At 45.3% G+C, this 16,245-nt stretch overlaps 1 protein-coding gene across 2 annotated transcripts in view; it reads right to left on the bottom strand.

Moving 5' to 3' along the window:
* Positions 1-16,245, bottom strand: part of SLIT3 (slit guidance ligand 3) — a 471,188-nt gene that overhangs the window by 16,310 nt on the left and 438,633 nt on the right. For both annotated transcript variants that reach the window (XM_053991145.1, XM_053991146.1), the window contains exons 30-32: positions 14,517-14,654; positions 10,111-10,351; positions 8,531-8,661 (exon numbers count right to left, since the gene is read on the bottom strand). In XM_053991145.1, coding sequence (XP_053847120.1) covers positions 8,531-8,661; positions 10,111-10,351; positions 14,517-14,654 — 510 coding nt within the window. The remainder of the gene's footprint in view (positions 1-8,530; positions 8,662-10,110; positions 10,352-14,516; positions 14,655-16,245) is intronic.

Raw genomic sequence — 16,245 nt, 5'->3', positions numbered from 1 at the left:
GAACTTAGATCATCATTGAGAACATTTAAAGTAGAAGGGAATAAACAAAAATATATGTCCAAAAGATCTTAAGGAGCTTACAGCACCAGAAAAGAGGTATCAATCAAAAACTCAAGGTGAGAGCTGCAGGGAACTGTGCTGAGATGTCAGCAGTTTGGGAGCTGTGAAACTCACACTGTGCCAGGCTGACTGCGGGTATCAGCAGTGATGGGTTTTCACCTTTCCAAGCTACACTTACCTCCTACCCTTAGTTCCAGCTATAATCAGTCCTTGGCCCAAAATAGATTTAAACTTCTCCATGGCAACAAAGGCAAAATCATAATTGGAGTGGTGTTTGTGCTACCTCCACAACAACACATCACTTCAAGCACTATCATCTTCAGGAGCTGAATAAAAACCACATGTTGAGAAAAAAGTATGAAAAATGCTAATGAAACACAGGACTAGGGAAATAAGAGGTGAAAGGAATATTAAAGCACTCAAGTTCACTTTCAGCTTGAAATACACGCTTTTGTTATGTTCAATCTTGTGTTACATGACTTGAGTGTTAGGTCTTTTAGGCTGAGAGTACTCGACATTAAGAGTTTTTTCCTTGATACCTCCATTTTAATTTGCTTGGTTTTATACCTTTTCTCCTACTTACAACTTTGTAGACCACCCAAATAAACCATCTTTCTCTTCCTGGTGTTTACAGCCCTTGAACACTGGCAGCTGATTACCATATCTCCCTTAATGATCGTTTGGCCAGGCTATGCATATCTAATTTCCAACCATAATTCAATTCCTGCAGCACCCCTGCCAGCAGTGAAAGTCATTGTGTTACAGATCTTCTAAGGGAAAAGCAAGGACCTTTTTTACACCCCTACAACATGCAATTAACACAATCCTGACCCCTTTCCCTAGATGATTCATAAAAGGGTCAGACACCTAGCCAGGGCAAACATTGCTTGTTTGCAGTGGATTCTCACAGACCTGGGTGAGGTCCCACAGCTCCCTCCAGCCCCACTGCTGGGAGCAGAAATTGCTGGGAGCAGGAGCTGCTGGGAGCAGGAGCTGCTGTCTCCTGCACTCACACCAGCAGAGCTGGATAACTTATTCTGCTGAGAATCTGTTAAAGCAAGTGCCATGGCAGTAAAAACAGCTGGAATGCTCTCCTCAAGTCCAAGGCCTCTCCTGAGTGACAGATCAGTGTTGCTCCCTGCCCACCCTCTCCACCAGGATGCCTTGGTTCCTCACTGCACATGGTGGTGTCACGAGCTACCATGTCCTGTTGTCCTCACAGTGACATGCACCAGGCAAAATAACAAACCCACAAAATAAGAGTGAGAAAAAAAGATAAAAATCAGTCAGAGATTCTGCAGTGCTATTGGGTCGGTGTGAAATCTGGTATCTTTATGAAAATGACACTGCAGAAAGCAGAGGGGAAGGCAGGCCCTGGCACAGCAGCAGGGTGGTGGCAGCCAGAGTGCCACATCCTCCCCAGCACTGCGTGGGTACAGCTGGGTGTCACACACCAGGACAGGCTGTGACACAGCCCCTGGCCCCATCAGGGCTTGGAATAGAGCAGGGTGCATGGGGCCACCTTCTAGAAAAACAGCTCTGTCATTCAGCTAGTTATCAAATCACAGGTTCTGATGGGAAAATCCACCAGGTGCCTTCACAGAGTTGTTACATCAGGCAATACTTCACACCATCTATCCCCTTTCTAGCTCTGGAAAATATGCAGGTATCTGCCTGTTAGCAGCAGGGAGCAGGGCCACTACAGAGTACAATTAACAGGGCATCCTGTCAGATTGACAGAAAATGATGGGGTTTACCTGAAAATGGAGGCTAAACCCCAAGAAAAAAAAAAGTCATGTCTATTTAGAAATTATTTCCACCTCATCTATAGCAACATACCTATAGTTGGATCCTATCCTTCCACAGAAATGACCAAGCCCATTGTGTTTGACAGCCACCAGAGTAGCTGCCATGCTCACCTTTCCCCCCAGCACTGGGGCATGCTGCTGAGCTGTGGGTCCCATTTCCATACTGGGAGGGAGCACGGAAATAACCATGCACAGACCCCTCCTGCAGAGACCCCTCCTGCACAGACCCCTCCTGCACAGACCCCTCCTGCACCTCCACCACCTCCCTCAGCTCCAGGTCTGCGTGTGCTGCTTCCAACAGAGGCTGCCTCGATTGGATCCAGAGCCAGCTGAGCACTTGGGATAGACGGGGTATGAATCTATCACACATGGCACACATCTAAACTTTGTGTTACTCATCATGTTCACAAGAAATTTACAGGCAGGAAAAAATAAACATATTAGCTTGCTACATGTTGTTGTAAGGCAAAAAACCCTCACAATTCAAGACATGAGCCAGTCATTAGTGCACAGGAAGTTTATAAAGTCATTTTGACTATGATTAGGTTTATTCCATCACTGTCTATTATGAAAACACTTCAACATTCCTCTGATGCAATCAGTATTAACCAACTTTGGCAAAGTACTACTGGACCAACGACCTATGGTATAGCAGGAAAATGCCTTTAAAACATTTGCAACCTTTTTCCAGCCTGGCCTCTCTGACAGGGGATGCCTGAGTGCAGCTTAGACCCACAGCTCCAGATTTTGGCCCCTGAATAAGGTGACCTGGGACTCAGAGAATGTAACTTTTATTTTTGTCATTATCACAGGACAAGTGGCTTTAGATGACCATTCCTAACTGCCCGTACCTGGTACACAGACAGGCCAGCATTGGCTCACTTTGTGAAAGGTTTTGCTTTCTTCTGGTGAAAAGCTCACTGAAACACCCTATACATGTGTGAGACATGAAATGTGGGTCTGCAGCTCCTGGGTACTTGGACATTGAATTGAAGAGAATGAGCTGGGTTCTCAGAGGGAGAGATGAGAAACTGTCATTCTTGCAAGAGATACTGGACAGATTTACAAAGAAAAAAATTAATTCAGCTTAACAAGATTTTGCCTGCTAAGTCCTTCAGCAGCCTGAAGGACAAAACTTTACCCTTCCTAAGCTTCAGCTCAGCTGGAAAAAGTTTCTGTATTTCTTGAAAGTAAATATTTGATTTTGAACTTAATGATAAAAGTTATTTTATCATTTATTTAAAATGATATTTTAAGGTCTTGACCTTACATTTTCACTGTCCTGCTGCAAAAAAAATCCGGGAAAAGCTCAGGAAATGCAGTGTTTGTAGCTTGACAAGAACTCACACACTTGCCATTTTTCTCCCATTTAAGTACTCCAGAGCCCCTTATAAAGGTAAAAAAAATAACTCAGCTGTCCTTTGCCTTGGCTCATGCAAGATGTACAAGTACGTTCAAATTTTACAATTTTTCCTGTGCAGGTCAGAGACTAATGCCAGTTTCTTTCATTATATTTGATACAGAATCCCTATGGGGTACCTGAAAAAATAAGAGTGTGTGATAGAATGAAATGAATTGCAAATATGCCGAATTGTAAAGAGCTCAGTGATGCCTCACAGAAATGACTGAAAAACAGCCTATTTAGAGCCCATCCAGGGTATCAAACAGGCATCCCACCAGGGATGGGCACAGCATGGGCTGCAGACTGTGAAGGTGTTAGGAAGAACAGGAGCAGTCATGCAGTGCACTCTGCAAAGACACTTTTGCCAAAAACTGAGTTTGACAAGCTCTAATAATGATCCTAAGAATAATTAATGTTCTCACTCCTCCAGCACATTCCTCCCCAGAAGGCAGAGAATTAATGGTGAAGCCTCCCAGGCTTTTCTGCAGATAAGCAATTCCAGCTAAAGAGACAATGGCACAAAATCCCTCTCTGTGGAAGGTGTGGATGTTCTTTCACCACCAAGGCAACTGTTCAACTTCAGCACCAGCAGAAATTCGAGTAGATGACCAAAGTCTTTGGGGAGCAGCACATCCATTCAGCAGTGGCATGGCCAGGGACAGTGCTGGACACTGAGTTCCAGCAGCTCCCAGGCTCCAGAGCCACGGGCAGAGCCTGAGGGAGTGGAAGGGCACAGAAGTTTACTGATGCCACCAGCATAGGAACCTTGTGCTGTTCCACAGCCTGGAGGGTCAGGGGAGCAGGAACCTCACCCTCCAGAGACCTGCAGCACATTTCTGAAACACCTTTTGTATTATTCATGCCTTTCTCTACTTTTTCATGTGCACAGGGAACCAGATTTAATTTGTCACTTTGCAGTCATCACATCTGAAACAGATACAGTAGGAATGTCAGCTCCTTTATTTTAGGCCTTTTGCTTTAACCACAAGAACATCCAGCTATGCTATGTAAGAGTCAGCCAGACCATGAGAACTGCATGATACAATCTACAAGGAATATTTTTAATGATGTAGCATTTTTGAAAGCAGATTATGCAAGGATACTTTTAAAAGGAATTATAATTTGGGTGTAGTCTCTACAGAAAGACAAATATAATTCATTCTTATCTTTTCCTAACTGCCTCCTTTTTCACTACTGTCAGGAACCTTGCATGAAAACATATGATTTTACACCGACGACGCCTGCATCTTGCTCTTTACTAGATATAACAGTCTGTATGCAACATGGCAATCTGGGAACTCTGGAGGGAATTACATCAGCAGTTTGTGTCAAAGTTCTGTTTTCCATTTGTATTAGGAAGGATTATTTCAGCATCCAAATCAATATGACTGTATGGCAGCATAAAATCTATCGGAGAAAAGTTTACGAGTAAGGTCTTATCTCTGGCTCAAGGAACAGATGTGGGAAAAAAGACTGAAAATAGGGAGTTCTCCCTATAGAATACAGTAAAGCAGATACCAGTGTCAATGACTGAATGCTGGAGCTATGGAATTAACTGCTCTTTGTTAATTCAAACTTTTAACAATAGGACTGTGGTATTAAGTAAAAACAGCACATTTCTTACCAGTTGGCATCTTTAAATTAAGGTACAGCATCTGTGTAAAAGATGTACTTCATTGCAAGAACTCACTGTTGGAGTGGCACCAAGCACTGTCATGGCATGGAAGAGTAACTCTGAGCAGTGCAGAAACCATGAGGGCAATAAAAAAAAAAAGATTCCTGTACTCATTTGTCCATTAAATAGAATAAAAGAAACAATAACTTGGAATCCCGTTTCAAAAATGGATCTTCTGTAAGAACTTTACTCTGATGTCCAGGAAACCATTTTTCTGCAGCTCACAAGTGACAGGTTCCAGTAAAAGATTAGTCAGATTTTCTTTTAAAGGGTGAGTTCTGTCATTGCATTATATTTTATCACTGTATTTACTTGTATTTCTCTCTAACTTGATGATAAATGACAGGGAATTTTAGGTAGTCATTTCCACTGGACATGTGCTGACCTTTACCTGACTGGAATGAAAGAGAAGCCCAACGTCAACTTTAACCTTTCTATCCAAACCTACCACAGGGACAAACACATGTTAAGCAAACCTGAATGTACAGCCAGTTATCTTGGGCTTTTCCAGACTGACTTTGTAATGCAGTTCTGGTTCAATCTGCTCAGAGGAGCGACTAAAATACAGGAACAGGTTCCCTCTGGTAGCCAGGGACAACCTGCCTTCTCAGCGGAGTTAAAATGAACATCTCTTTCCTGACAGTCCACTCCTGTGGCACATCCCTGCCCTGCAATCCCCACAGCAGCTCTGCAGCAGAGCCACTCAGAGCTCACAGCAAGCTGAGAGCACCCCCTGTGTCTGGTGCTAACCTCCCCCAGCTTTGGCCCACAGGGCTGGGGCACAGGGAGTGCTTCATCCTTGTGGAATAGGATGGAAAAACACCACCAAGTGTGACTTACTCACTGCTGGCTTCCCAAACAACAGCTTTTATCTTATCCCTACAGGATATTACCTGTATTAGCCAAGTACTTTGCTAATTTTACTGTTTGTAAGTACTATTAATAAATCTTATCATGGAGACTCTGATGAGGAATTACAGATCATGTGGCTTGCCAATGACTTCCCACATCCCATCCTGGGAGTACCTGAGATAGCCAGCAAAACATCTCAGTTACAACCCAGGACCAGGTCAGTGACAGATTTCCTGCAGCTGTAGCTGGCACAGCTCCCACCAGGCAGCATTTTAAGGCCTCCTCCTCTTCTGGCAGACTCTTCTGGGGAAAAACCAAGAGCCAAAGCCCTGCTCATCCAGTCCAAAAAGTGGACTGCTTTGGAGGGGAGCAGAACATAATATTGACTGTGAAAATTAATCTCATAGTCTTTCAACAGAGCTTTGCAAAGGCAAACTGTCCACTTTTGCTGAGATTGAAACTGAAATGAGGCGTCTAAACAAGACAGCAGGGACGAGGCAGTAGGGAAGGCAAACTGTTTTACCAGTGGTGAGGTCAGGATGTTACAGGTTCTTCTGGCAACCTTGTTTTTAATCACAAACGAAAACTGGAAGTTGAAGAAAGGAGTTTTCCAAATTCTTCAGGTTGTGATAAAATGCGTCACACTGAACCAGCCATTCATTTCATCAAAATGCAGATTAGGAGAAAATGCAAATAAAAGTCCAGATAAACTCTTGGGAACCAGGTCCAGGTATAAGTAGACTTTAATTTCCCTTGAGAAAGCCTCTAAACAATCCAGAAGGTATTAGTGACACAACTTAGAAATGATGGCCAGAGCCTGGATAATGGAAATAATTGAACATTGTCCAAGCTAAAAGGAAATGGGGGATTTTCTGTTATTTGGTGTTTTCCTGTCAAAACTGTGTGCCAAGCTGGAAGTCATGTCTTAGGCCAAACAGAGCTCATGCCTTAGCTAAAAGTCAAACAGAGAGGTCAAACCTGATCCACTTATGCCTTCTACCCTTAAATCCTATATTTGTAAGGGGACAAGCAGGTTTTCCTGCTCCTTCTTCAGCCTTTAAGGAAAACAAGACTTTTAATCTATTTGGAGGCCCTTTCTGACATTCTTTAGCTGCAGTTTTTCTCAATCAACCTAATCTTTTCCCATCGAGCTCCATGCTAATCCCATTTTGCTCCACTCCTTAAACTAATAAAAGATTAGAGTGACATTTCAGAAAGGGCATCGTATTAAGCAGCTTCTTTCCCATCTCAGCAGAGCACGGTGCACAAGATGGAGTGAACGGGCCATTAATCTTATGGTAATGAGGTGTGGGTGTGAATGGAGCCCTCCTCCTTGATCCCTGGGAAGGGCATGGGGACAAGGAGGACACCGCACCCACCACCCCGGCGGCTCTGCCAGGAGGCACTGGATCCATGGAGCGTTGTTTGTGTGGTGGTGGCAGCAGCTCCTGTCCCCACTCTGCTACGGTGACTTTGGCCAGCAAACATCCACATGGATCTGTCACCCCCCACACATAACTGAGCTTTCCCTCTGTTCTAATTAGCGCCATAAAGCTGTTTATCAACTTCAGCTTTGCTCTAACAGCTGATCAATTAGGATCAGCGGCCACACAGGAGATGTTTTTCACACCTATCCATCCAGCTGGTGAAAACCATGGGCAAACTACTTCCTTCATTCCTACAGGGGACAAGTCAGTGCTCTTCCCGGCAACATGTCTGCATTGGTATTATCCAGTTTGCTTTAATACAATGTTTTCATTTTCTTAAAAATGTCACCATTTCCCTAAAGAAATTCCCTGGGAGGCTCAAGTGTTAGCAAGTGCTGAGAAAACTTTCTGAGAAAAGGACGAGGTGGGTGATGCGTGGTGACATCCATGCTGTCCCTTGCTCCAGCAGGATGCTCTTCCCCACAGCGTGAGCTGGGCTGGGAATTGCAGCTCTGCTGCACACACAGTGCCAGGAGTCTGTGCTCAACCCAAAATGCTCTGTGTGGTCACAGCTGCATCTGTGCTCAGAGCAAACTGGAGCAACAGGGCTTGAAAATAACATCCAGGGAGAGGGATGCTGAAGGAACCGTGGAGGAAAAGGGCAGCACATCCCTCCTTCCTTCAGAAATGTCTCTGTGCATGGATTTCACTTGTGCATTCTTGTGAATAGTGAATAAAATCCTGTGGGTTTAATATCCTCAAAAACCAAGTGTCTGAAGGTCAAACTATTTTACAATTACCTTTGTAATTTGTTCTTTTTTGTGGTTGTGTAGGTACTACTGATTCAGGCAAGAATTTCCTTAAAAATATTCACCCTGTAGAAGAGTTCAACCCTCCTCCTTCTATTTGAAGCAGTCTAACCCTGCAGTTGCACATTCACTGTTCTGTCTTGGTACAGTCACATAATGCTAGATATCAACAAAGAAACTGATTAATTGGAACTATTTCAAGGACAAAATTCACCATAAACTGAAACCTTACAGTAGATTACAAAATGCATTTTTCTACAATTACAGGAGGACCCAGCATCACTGGTATTGCCAATAAATGTCAATTTTTACCCATGCAGCCTCCAGCTAAGTCTTTGTTCTGACTTTCTCATCTAATTACATGCATAAAAGAGATACCTTGAAGTAAAATAAAAGGTTTTTTCTCTGATGCACATTGCTTAGAATAATCCTATCTCTCCTCCACCAGTTTTGGAAGTCAAGTCCAAAACTGGACTTGGCAGAGCTTAGCCACTTACCTGTATACTGTGGTGGGTGGGGAGTTCAGGGTGTCATAGATGAGCCTCACGTGTCCTTGGTACAACTCCAGAGCCAAAGGATCATTGTCTCCTTTGTACAGTAAAATGCCATTGTCCTTGTCCGTGGCTACCTGTGAAACATTCATAACCAAGTAAGATTGCTTGAGAATGATTAATAAAAGGAATAAACCTGTATTTAAAAACAAACCAAAATCATACATGCAATTCAAATATACTTTAATACATCATATATATGAGCAGCAATGAGAGCAAGAGCCAGGAGGCACAGGAAGGTCTTGGGTGGGCTCACCCATATAGCTCAACTTCCTATTTCACATGAGAACCAGTTTTCAGCTGTCTTCTGAACTTTAGGCCTGTATCAAAATCCCAGGCTTTCTGTCTGCTGAATAAGCAAAATTTTGTCCAGAGAGGTCATTCAGAGCAGCCTGTTTTAAGAAGCATCATGACACTGAACACCAAGTTGTACAGGATGAAACACAGTGCTGTAGGAAGAATCAGTAGGAAGACACGGAGCACTCCTGAATCATCCCTGGTTGTGTTGCCAGTCTGGGAATCAGAGTGTGGAGAGATTCTGGAGGCAGAATGTGTGCCCACAAAGGTACATTGGTGCCTCAGTTTCTCCTTGAAATTTCAATGATTTTAGAGCAGACAAGTGGCTCAAAAATTTTTCCAGGACTTTGGCCAGCAGTTCCTGTTCCATCAGCATGAGACACATGCATGTTACAGCTTAAATGTCTCTGTGCATGGATTTCACTGGTACATTTGCTTTTCTTTCTTGTGACTAGTGAATTAAACCTGTGGATTTCATATCCTCAAAAGCCCAGTGTCTGAAGCTCAAACTACTCTACAGTTTACCTTTGTCATTTGTGCTTTTTTTGTGGTTGTGTAGGTACTACTGATACAGGCAAGAATTTCCTTAAAAATACTCACCCCATAGAAGAGTTCAGCCCTTCTCTTTCTACTTGAAGCAGTCTAACCCTGCAGTTGCACATTTGTCACTCTTAAGTCACAAATGACACAGAGACAGAAGGCTAAGTGGCATAAGCACGCTGTCTCTACTGAAACTGCTTCTTTTATACACTGGTCCAATACAGGTGGACTGACTGGTCATTTAATCAATACATTTCACCTGATTAGCCAATTAACAAGACACCCATTTGTAAACAATCTTATGAGAAAAACAAGAAAACAGATACTAGAAAAACACCACCTGCAGGTTGTTGTTAATAATTGGGTATCATTGTTTATCTCCAGCTCCCTAAAGTCTCCAGGGCCAATTCTGGGAAAACTTATCTAGCTGTCTGTCTCTCTGGCCAGGCTGTCACATCCACACACATTCACTGTTCTGTCTTGGTACAGTCACATAATGCTAGATATCAACAAAGAAACTGATTAATTGGGACTATTTCAAGGACAAAATTCAACAGAAACTGAAACTTTACAGTAGATTATAAAACACATTTTTCTACAATTACAGGAGGACCCAGCATCACTGGTATTGCCAATAAATGTCAATTTTTACCCATGCAGCCTCCAGCTAAGTCTTTACTCTGACCTACCTGGAGGGAGATGTTGGCCTGAGGGCGGATTTTGGCGGAGGGCAGCTCCACGTAGGAGTCCTTGCCCACGAAGTTGACGGTGATGAGCTTCTCGCAGCGCTGTCCCGCGAAGCCGGCCAGGCAGCGGCACACGGGCTCGTGCTGCGCCACGATGCACTGCGCGCCGTGCTGGCACTCGTAGTTGTCACACGGGCTCGTCTGCAGCAGCACCATGGGCGGCGGCGTCTCGCAGAACAGGCCACTGCACAGCAAAGGGAGGGCAAACAGCCTCGGTCACCATGGTTTGCTTGGTTTTATTTCAGGTGCTGCTGATGCCTTGGAGTGGCTGCCTAAAACAGAGGCTGGACAAGATTAAGAGAATAAAAGCAGAAGGCCTTTAATAAAAACCTGCTTTTACTCCTAATCTTGTCTAGCCTCTGTTTTAGGTAGCCACTCCAAGGCATCAGTTTCTGGTGACCCAGGTGGGATGATGGTCACGAGTTTTTCAGGTAATTATCGGTTTGGTCCATTTACATCTCAGGGGTTAATCTTCCAATTACAGCTTCAGGTAATGAAGTCATTTACTCCAAGTTTGCCCCCTGCAAATCACTCTTGTTTACATCTCTCGGGGCCTGAGACAGTGAGGTGTCCTTGAGTTTCAGGCCTAGAGAAAATTGTTTTATCTCAATAAATCTCAGTAGCTGACAGGCTATGGAGTTTTAGAGTTATACACTAAAGCAGTACAGGATCTGAAAAACAGAAAAGCTAAAATCCTAGGGCATCACTGCCATTCTGCTTTGGAGTAGTGGCTCTGAGGTCCAGCCACCATGTGCCTGCTGCCCGATGTGAAAGGAGCACAGCTGAGTGCTGGCAGGGATCCTGAGCTGGATGTGAACAAGCCAGTGCAGACACTGAAGCAGCCTGAACTGCCCTTTGCACTGGTTCTTCAGCTCTTCAAGGCACTGCAGCCTGGCTGAAACAGCTTCCACCCCCACTGTGCCCTGCAGAGGTTCCCAGTGAAGTCTGTGAGTCATTTAAGCCCAAACGTGAGACCTCCCCATCCTACATCTGTGATTTGAGTCTACTCTGCTCTTGTGAGCAGCAAACAAGGGAATCCCTTTCCAGAGGTACCAGCAGAACAGAGCACTGCTAATCCAGCCTGTGAGCTCCATTCTACCTAATACCCATTGTTTTGTTTTGTCTTCGGCAGCAAGTAGGAAACAGAAGGAAAATCAGTGCATATAATTTTAATTTTTTGGAAGTTAAAAATAATCATCATAAAAAATCCACGTGACCCACAACAGCCTCCACTAACAGAAAGCAAATGTTGGAAGAAGCCAGAGTGTCTGTGCTTAGTGCTGCTCTGAAAGATTCCCCAAGCTCCTGGTATGGCTCCTGCACACCCTTGCTTGCTGTGGAACCCCTCTGGTGTGTGGCTTTACCAGGGCAGCTCTCCTAGAACTTACATTAGTGACAGTGTCTGTCAAGGCCCTTTCCTTTTTAATTTTAAACATTTTTTTTAAAGTATATATTTAGAAATAATTAATAGAATTGATTTCCCCAGCAGTGGAATGTGGAACACAGCCTGACTTCCATAGCTTGGCCAAGTCCATTCTGCCTGGTACAATCTCATTTATTTAAATAATCGCTGCGAGTTCCTTGCAGCAATCTGTCCCAGTGGAGAACTCGGAAGCATCTGCACCACAGAGGAGCAGTGCTTCCATCAGGCTCTGCAGCTTAATGTGTGCTTCCCCACCAGAGCAGCATTTATCAGGCAGCACTACTGTGAGGCTGATTGCTGGAGGGAAGCTTTGAGAACTCGGGGTTTATTCAGCGGGGCTCATAAATTCTCTAAAATGTTTTCATCTGCAGGGGGCAAATGAGTGCTATTTTGAGAAGAAAACACTGAAAACTTTTCAGGAGGAAAGCATATTCTGAAGTTGGTGAGTGCTAAGGCAAGGTGCTGCACAGAGCACAGCTACACCTGACCAGTGAATGGGAAGTGATGAAATAGGAGAGTGAGTGTGTGCATGGTGGCACTATTGATTTTTGGGGCTGTCATGAGAGCCTCACTGTGCATGAGGCCCTACCTACGCTGTTCAGAATTAGCCAAGTGCCATTTGTTCAGCTGTGCGAGGATGGAAGTTTTAACATCTTTTTAATGTGTGGCTCCAAATGGCTTTGACACACAGCGTAGTGACAACCATAAAATCATTACAGGTCTGTGCTTTTATTACAATAGCATAAGCTCTGGATAATTGGGAGGGCACTCTGCAAACTCACTGCTGGGAAATGATTCCTGATACTTAGCCAAAAAACTTTATTAATCATCATCTTAGGTCTCCTAGATACCTTTGTCAGACCACCCCTTGTGTTGTCTCCTTTTCATCAACACTTGCAGCCTTCAAACACTTGCACAGTTATCTCCTTGCCACACATCACCGTGCCCAAAGCAGCTGTGAGCACAGGGGAGTCTGTAACCCTGAACATCAGAAGGCTGAACTCTGTCAATCACCATATTTGCATTTGTAATCTTAACTGAAAAAAACCCAAACCTCAGAACCCCCTTCAGAGCAGCAGGCCTTTAAACTACAAAAGGCTTGAGTCATGGGAAGAATAATGAGATCATATTTTGTTAGCAGAATTTTAATCCTGAAATCAAACAAGATCAGGGACTGTTCTGCATGGAGAACACATGGGGCTCCATCTTGCTGTCTGCCTTGGCAGAGGGAGTGTAGTAGTGCTCAGTGTGAGGTTTTCCTCCCCAAAGACCCTTGTCTTCCTTGCATCTTGCACAGGAAATTTAGGGTAGTGACATGGACTAGTGGAAAAAAAAGAAAGCAAACAGGAGAACTCAATCCTGGCTGTGCTGTTGACAGGCAGTGGAATTACTTTGCTTGCCCATGGCTGCCTTGGGCTGTGAAGTCCTGTCTCAGCTGGTAGTTGAGTTTTGGAGCTTGCTTCCTCTACTTGGAGGACTGTTAGTGGAATGAGATCCCCTCATTTGAGGAGAGAAGACTGGTCTGTTCCAGGCTCTGCTCTTGATGCCCCTGGTGTGAGACCAGACAATCTGGGGCACTGCCTAAATTGCCAGTAGAGCTCTTTGGTACGTGGGAAGGGACCAGACCAACCTCCCACCTACCCCTGCTGCTCCACCCAGCTGTGTCAACTCAGAACATCTCTGACAAACACTGTGACTCTGCTTGCCCAGAAAAAAAACCTCACATTCATCACTGCCTAGTGCTTAGAGGCCTTAAAAAATCAGGGGACCTGCAGCAAAAGTCTCCCAGTCAGTCCCATCTGATGACAGGCTCAAGTTACCCTTGACTCCAGACATGGCTTTGCAATCCCATTTCTCAACTCCAACAATTAGATAACACTGAGGATTTACATCCCACAGTCACGTTAGCCTTATCAGTCACCAATCTGCAAGATCCCTAAGGCCATCAAATGGACTGAAGCAGAGAGTGAAACATGGAGAGAAGGGTATGAATTTGAAATTCAGAGGATATCTGATACTTTGTAAATAACAAGTCTGATTCTGTGGAACCATGCGCTGACATCATGTTATATCAATGCCTATTCAAGGAAGGCTGTCTGCTTTGCAACAGAAATGTGTGTTGAGAGGGAAGGAAAAAACCCCAAACCAGCAAGGATGAAAGCAAGAAGAATGAAAACAGTTGCAGATACAAAGCAGAGAAGATGATTTATAAGTGTTCATGCAATTTCTGCTTTGTCAAGACTGATCTTTTCAGGTACTCCTTCTTTGTCTCATGTGTGTATTTCAAACACAGAAAAGGTTTAGCTGGAAGGAAGCCAGTATCCAGCCCCAGGCAATGATTAGTGAATCCATTTGGAGGAGCACACTTATCTTTGACAGACAGAGATTTCCAGGAGTCAGATATATTGGCAGCTGTCAGAATGAGAGGCTGGAAATTTACAGCCTGAATCATACTGAGCTCGTCCGAGAGGCACAGAGACACTGCCACAAAATCTTCAGACTCACGTTTTCCTTGCAGCTAGTTGGGAGGGTTCATAAACACAGTTTTATTATCCTTTGCTCACTCTGCACATGTAGGGTTTATCTCCACGTGGGTGTGCTAGGTGGTGTGCTCAGAGTGTTAGCAGGGGTGGCTGGGGCAGGCACACTCACACAGCACTGCCCCAAAATTGCTGCTTTCCAAGCAAGAATCACCAGTTAACTTGTTAAAATCTCCTTTTCAGCAGGGACAGGACTTGAGGCACCCGTTCACAGGGGGATGTCAGATCAGTGCTGGGTTAGAGGCTGATAAGGATATCAGATCGGTGCTGGGTTAGAGGCCGATGAGGATGTCAGATCAGTGCTGTTAGGGGCTGATGAGGATGTCAGATCAGTGCTGTTAGGGGTGATGAGGATGGGAGGGCTCTGGAGTGCAGCGCTGCCGTACCTGAAGCCCTGCGGGCACACGCAGGTGTAGCCATTGACCGCGTCCACGCAGGCGGCTCCGTGCCGGCACTTGTGGCCCACGCAGTCGTCATCATCCACTTCACAGTGCTTGCCGCTGTAGCCCGGCAAGCACTCGCATCTGAAAGGCAGGAACATCCCTGTTAATGGCTCCTTTCGGCATTCACCCCGGCAGCTCACACAGGCAGCCCAACACCTGTTGGATTTGGGGTGAGGAGTTGTTTGCAATTATTCCTGGCAGCATCAAGCACAGTTCCTGCCATCAGAAAGGCTCAGGTCCCTCCTAGCTGGCTGCATTGGAGGTTCTGCAATCTGCTGAAATTCCAGTCGAGCAAAGCATCACCATCCTACAGCTTCTCCTCAGCCGAGTCTGTGGGAAGGGTGTTCACCCTGCAGACTCCCAATTGTGCTAAAGATGACAATCCCCTCCCTAACCTTACAGACTCAAGGGACAATAATCTGCAAGAGCAGTGCCTGTGATGCCCCAGAGTATAATTTTGCCAATGCCTGCACACTGCTGGGTGTCTGAGCTTGGCTCTGTGCAGCTTCATGGAGCACAGGAAGGGTCCACCTTCCAAACAGAAATAATCTGTAAACAAGCTATAAACCTCAGCAAATTCCAAGACCAAGTTTTGAGACCACCACCTGCTTTCCATTCATTGGCAAGGCAGAATGCTGCTGCTACAATGGAAAGTTGTCTTTGCAGCATGTCCTTTGCCACGATGACACTGCACCTTCTGCTGTGGGGTGACACCGTGGGATGGAACACAGTGGGATGTACCCAAACCTGCAAACACTGCCTGTTGCTTTTATTTTATACGGTTCTCAAGTTTGCTGTACGAAGGCTGCATCAGCATTTCTATTTATAAGTCTTGCAGAAGTTTATAACCTGACAACAGAAAATGCATCCCAAAGTCTCTGACTTGCATCAGACCTTTTGGGATTGCTGAGCAGCCTTTTCTTGAATCTATACTGTAGACAATGTTTAGTCATGAACACTGTTTAGTCCATAAAACACGTTTTAGTCCTCCCAGCTGGATGTTGCACATCTGGAAAACAAAAGGCATGCCACTTCAACCAAATCAGGGGAAGAGCTGCAGAGAATTTCAGCACTAAAAGAGAGGTCTGTGCTCTTGCTAGAGCCTGTGGTTGGACCCAATGTGCTAGTCACCGAGAGCTGGAAGAGGAGAGACATTATAAAGCTGAGGATGGGGCATCAGGAGAGAGACTGCAGCTCCATCAGTCTCTTCAGCTGGCCTACTCCTCCTCCTCCTCCCTGCCAGCAGCCTGGTGGGGTAAATGCAGGAGGAGCACCTTGTGGAAAACCTCTTCAGAGGAACTGGACACACAGGAGTGATGAAACACTTCCACTTCCCAGGCAGCATCATTGTGCTGACTGCTGTTCCAAGTGACAGATGTAGCTCCTGGCTGCTCCCAGGGCTGAGCTGGGTGACACTGCAGGACAGAACAGTGTCCTGTGAGTGTCAATGGCCGGGGAGTGGCTGCAGGGTGACAGCAGCCACCCGCCCAGGCACAGAGAATGTGAGCTCCAGTCTCCCTTTCAGAGCATGGCTTGGCTGGCTAAAGCTGCAGGAAATGGGGCACAGCCTGTTCAGCTCGGCTGTCGATGGGCAGGGGTAGGTGCATGCAGAATCTCCACCCTCCCTGCAGGACAGCCCTCACCACCAGCCTTGGCAGCCACAGGAGGGTCC

Source organism: Vidua macroura, chromosome 15 (genome assembly GCF_024509145.1).
Source record: "Vidua macroura isolate BioBank_ID:100142 chromosome 15, ASM2450914v1, whole genome shotgun sequence".
In the NCBI taxonomy this organism is placed as follows: domain Eukaryota; kingdom Metazoa; phylum Chordata; class Aves; order Passeriformes; family Viduidae; genus Vidua; species Vidua macroura.
The sequence above is the reverse complement of the archived record's forward strand: the minus strand, read 5'-3'. Positions and strand labels throughout refer to the sequence as shown.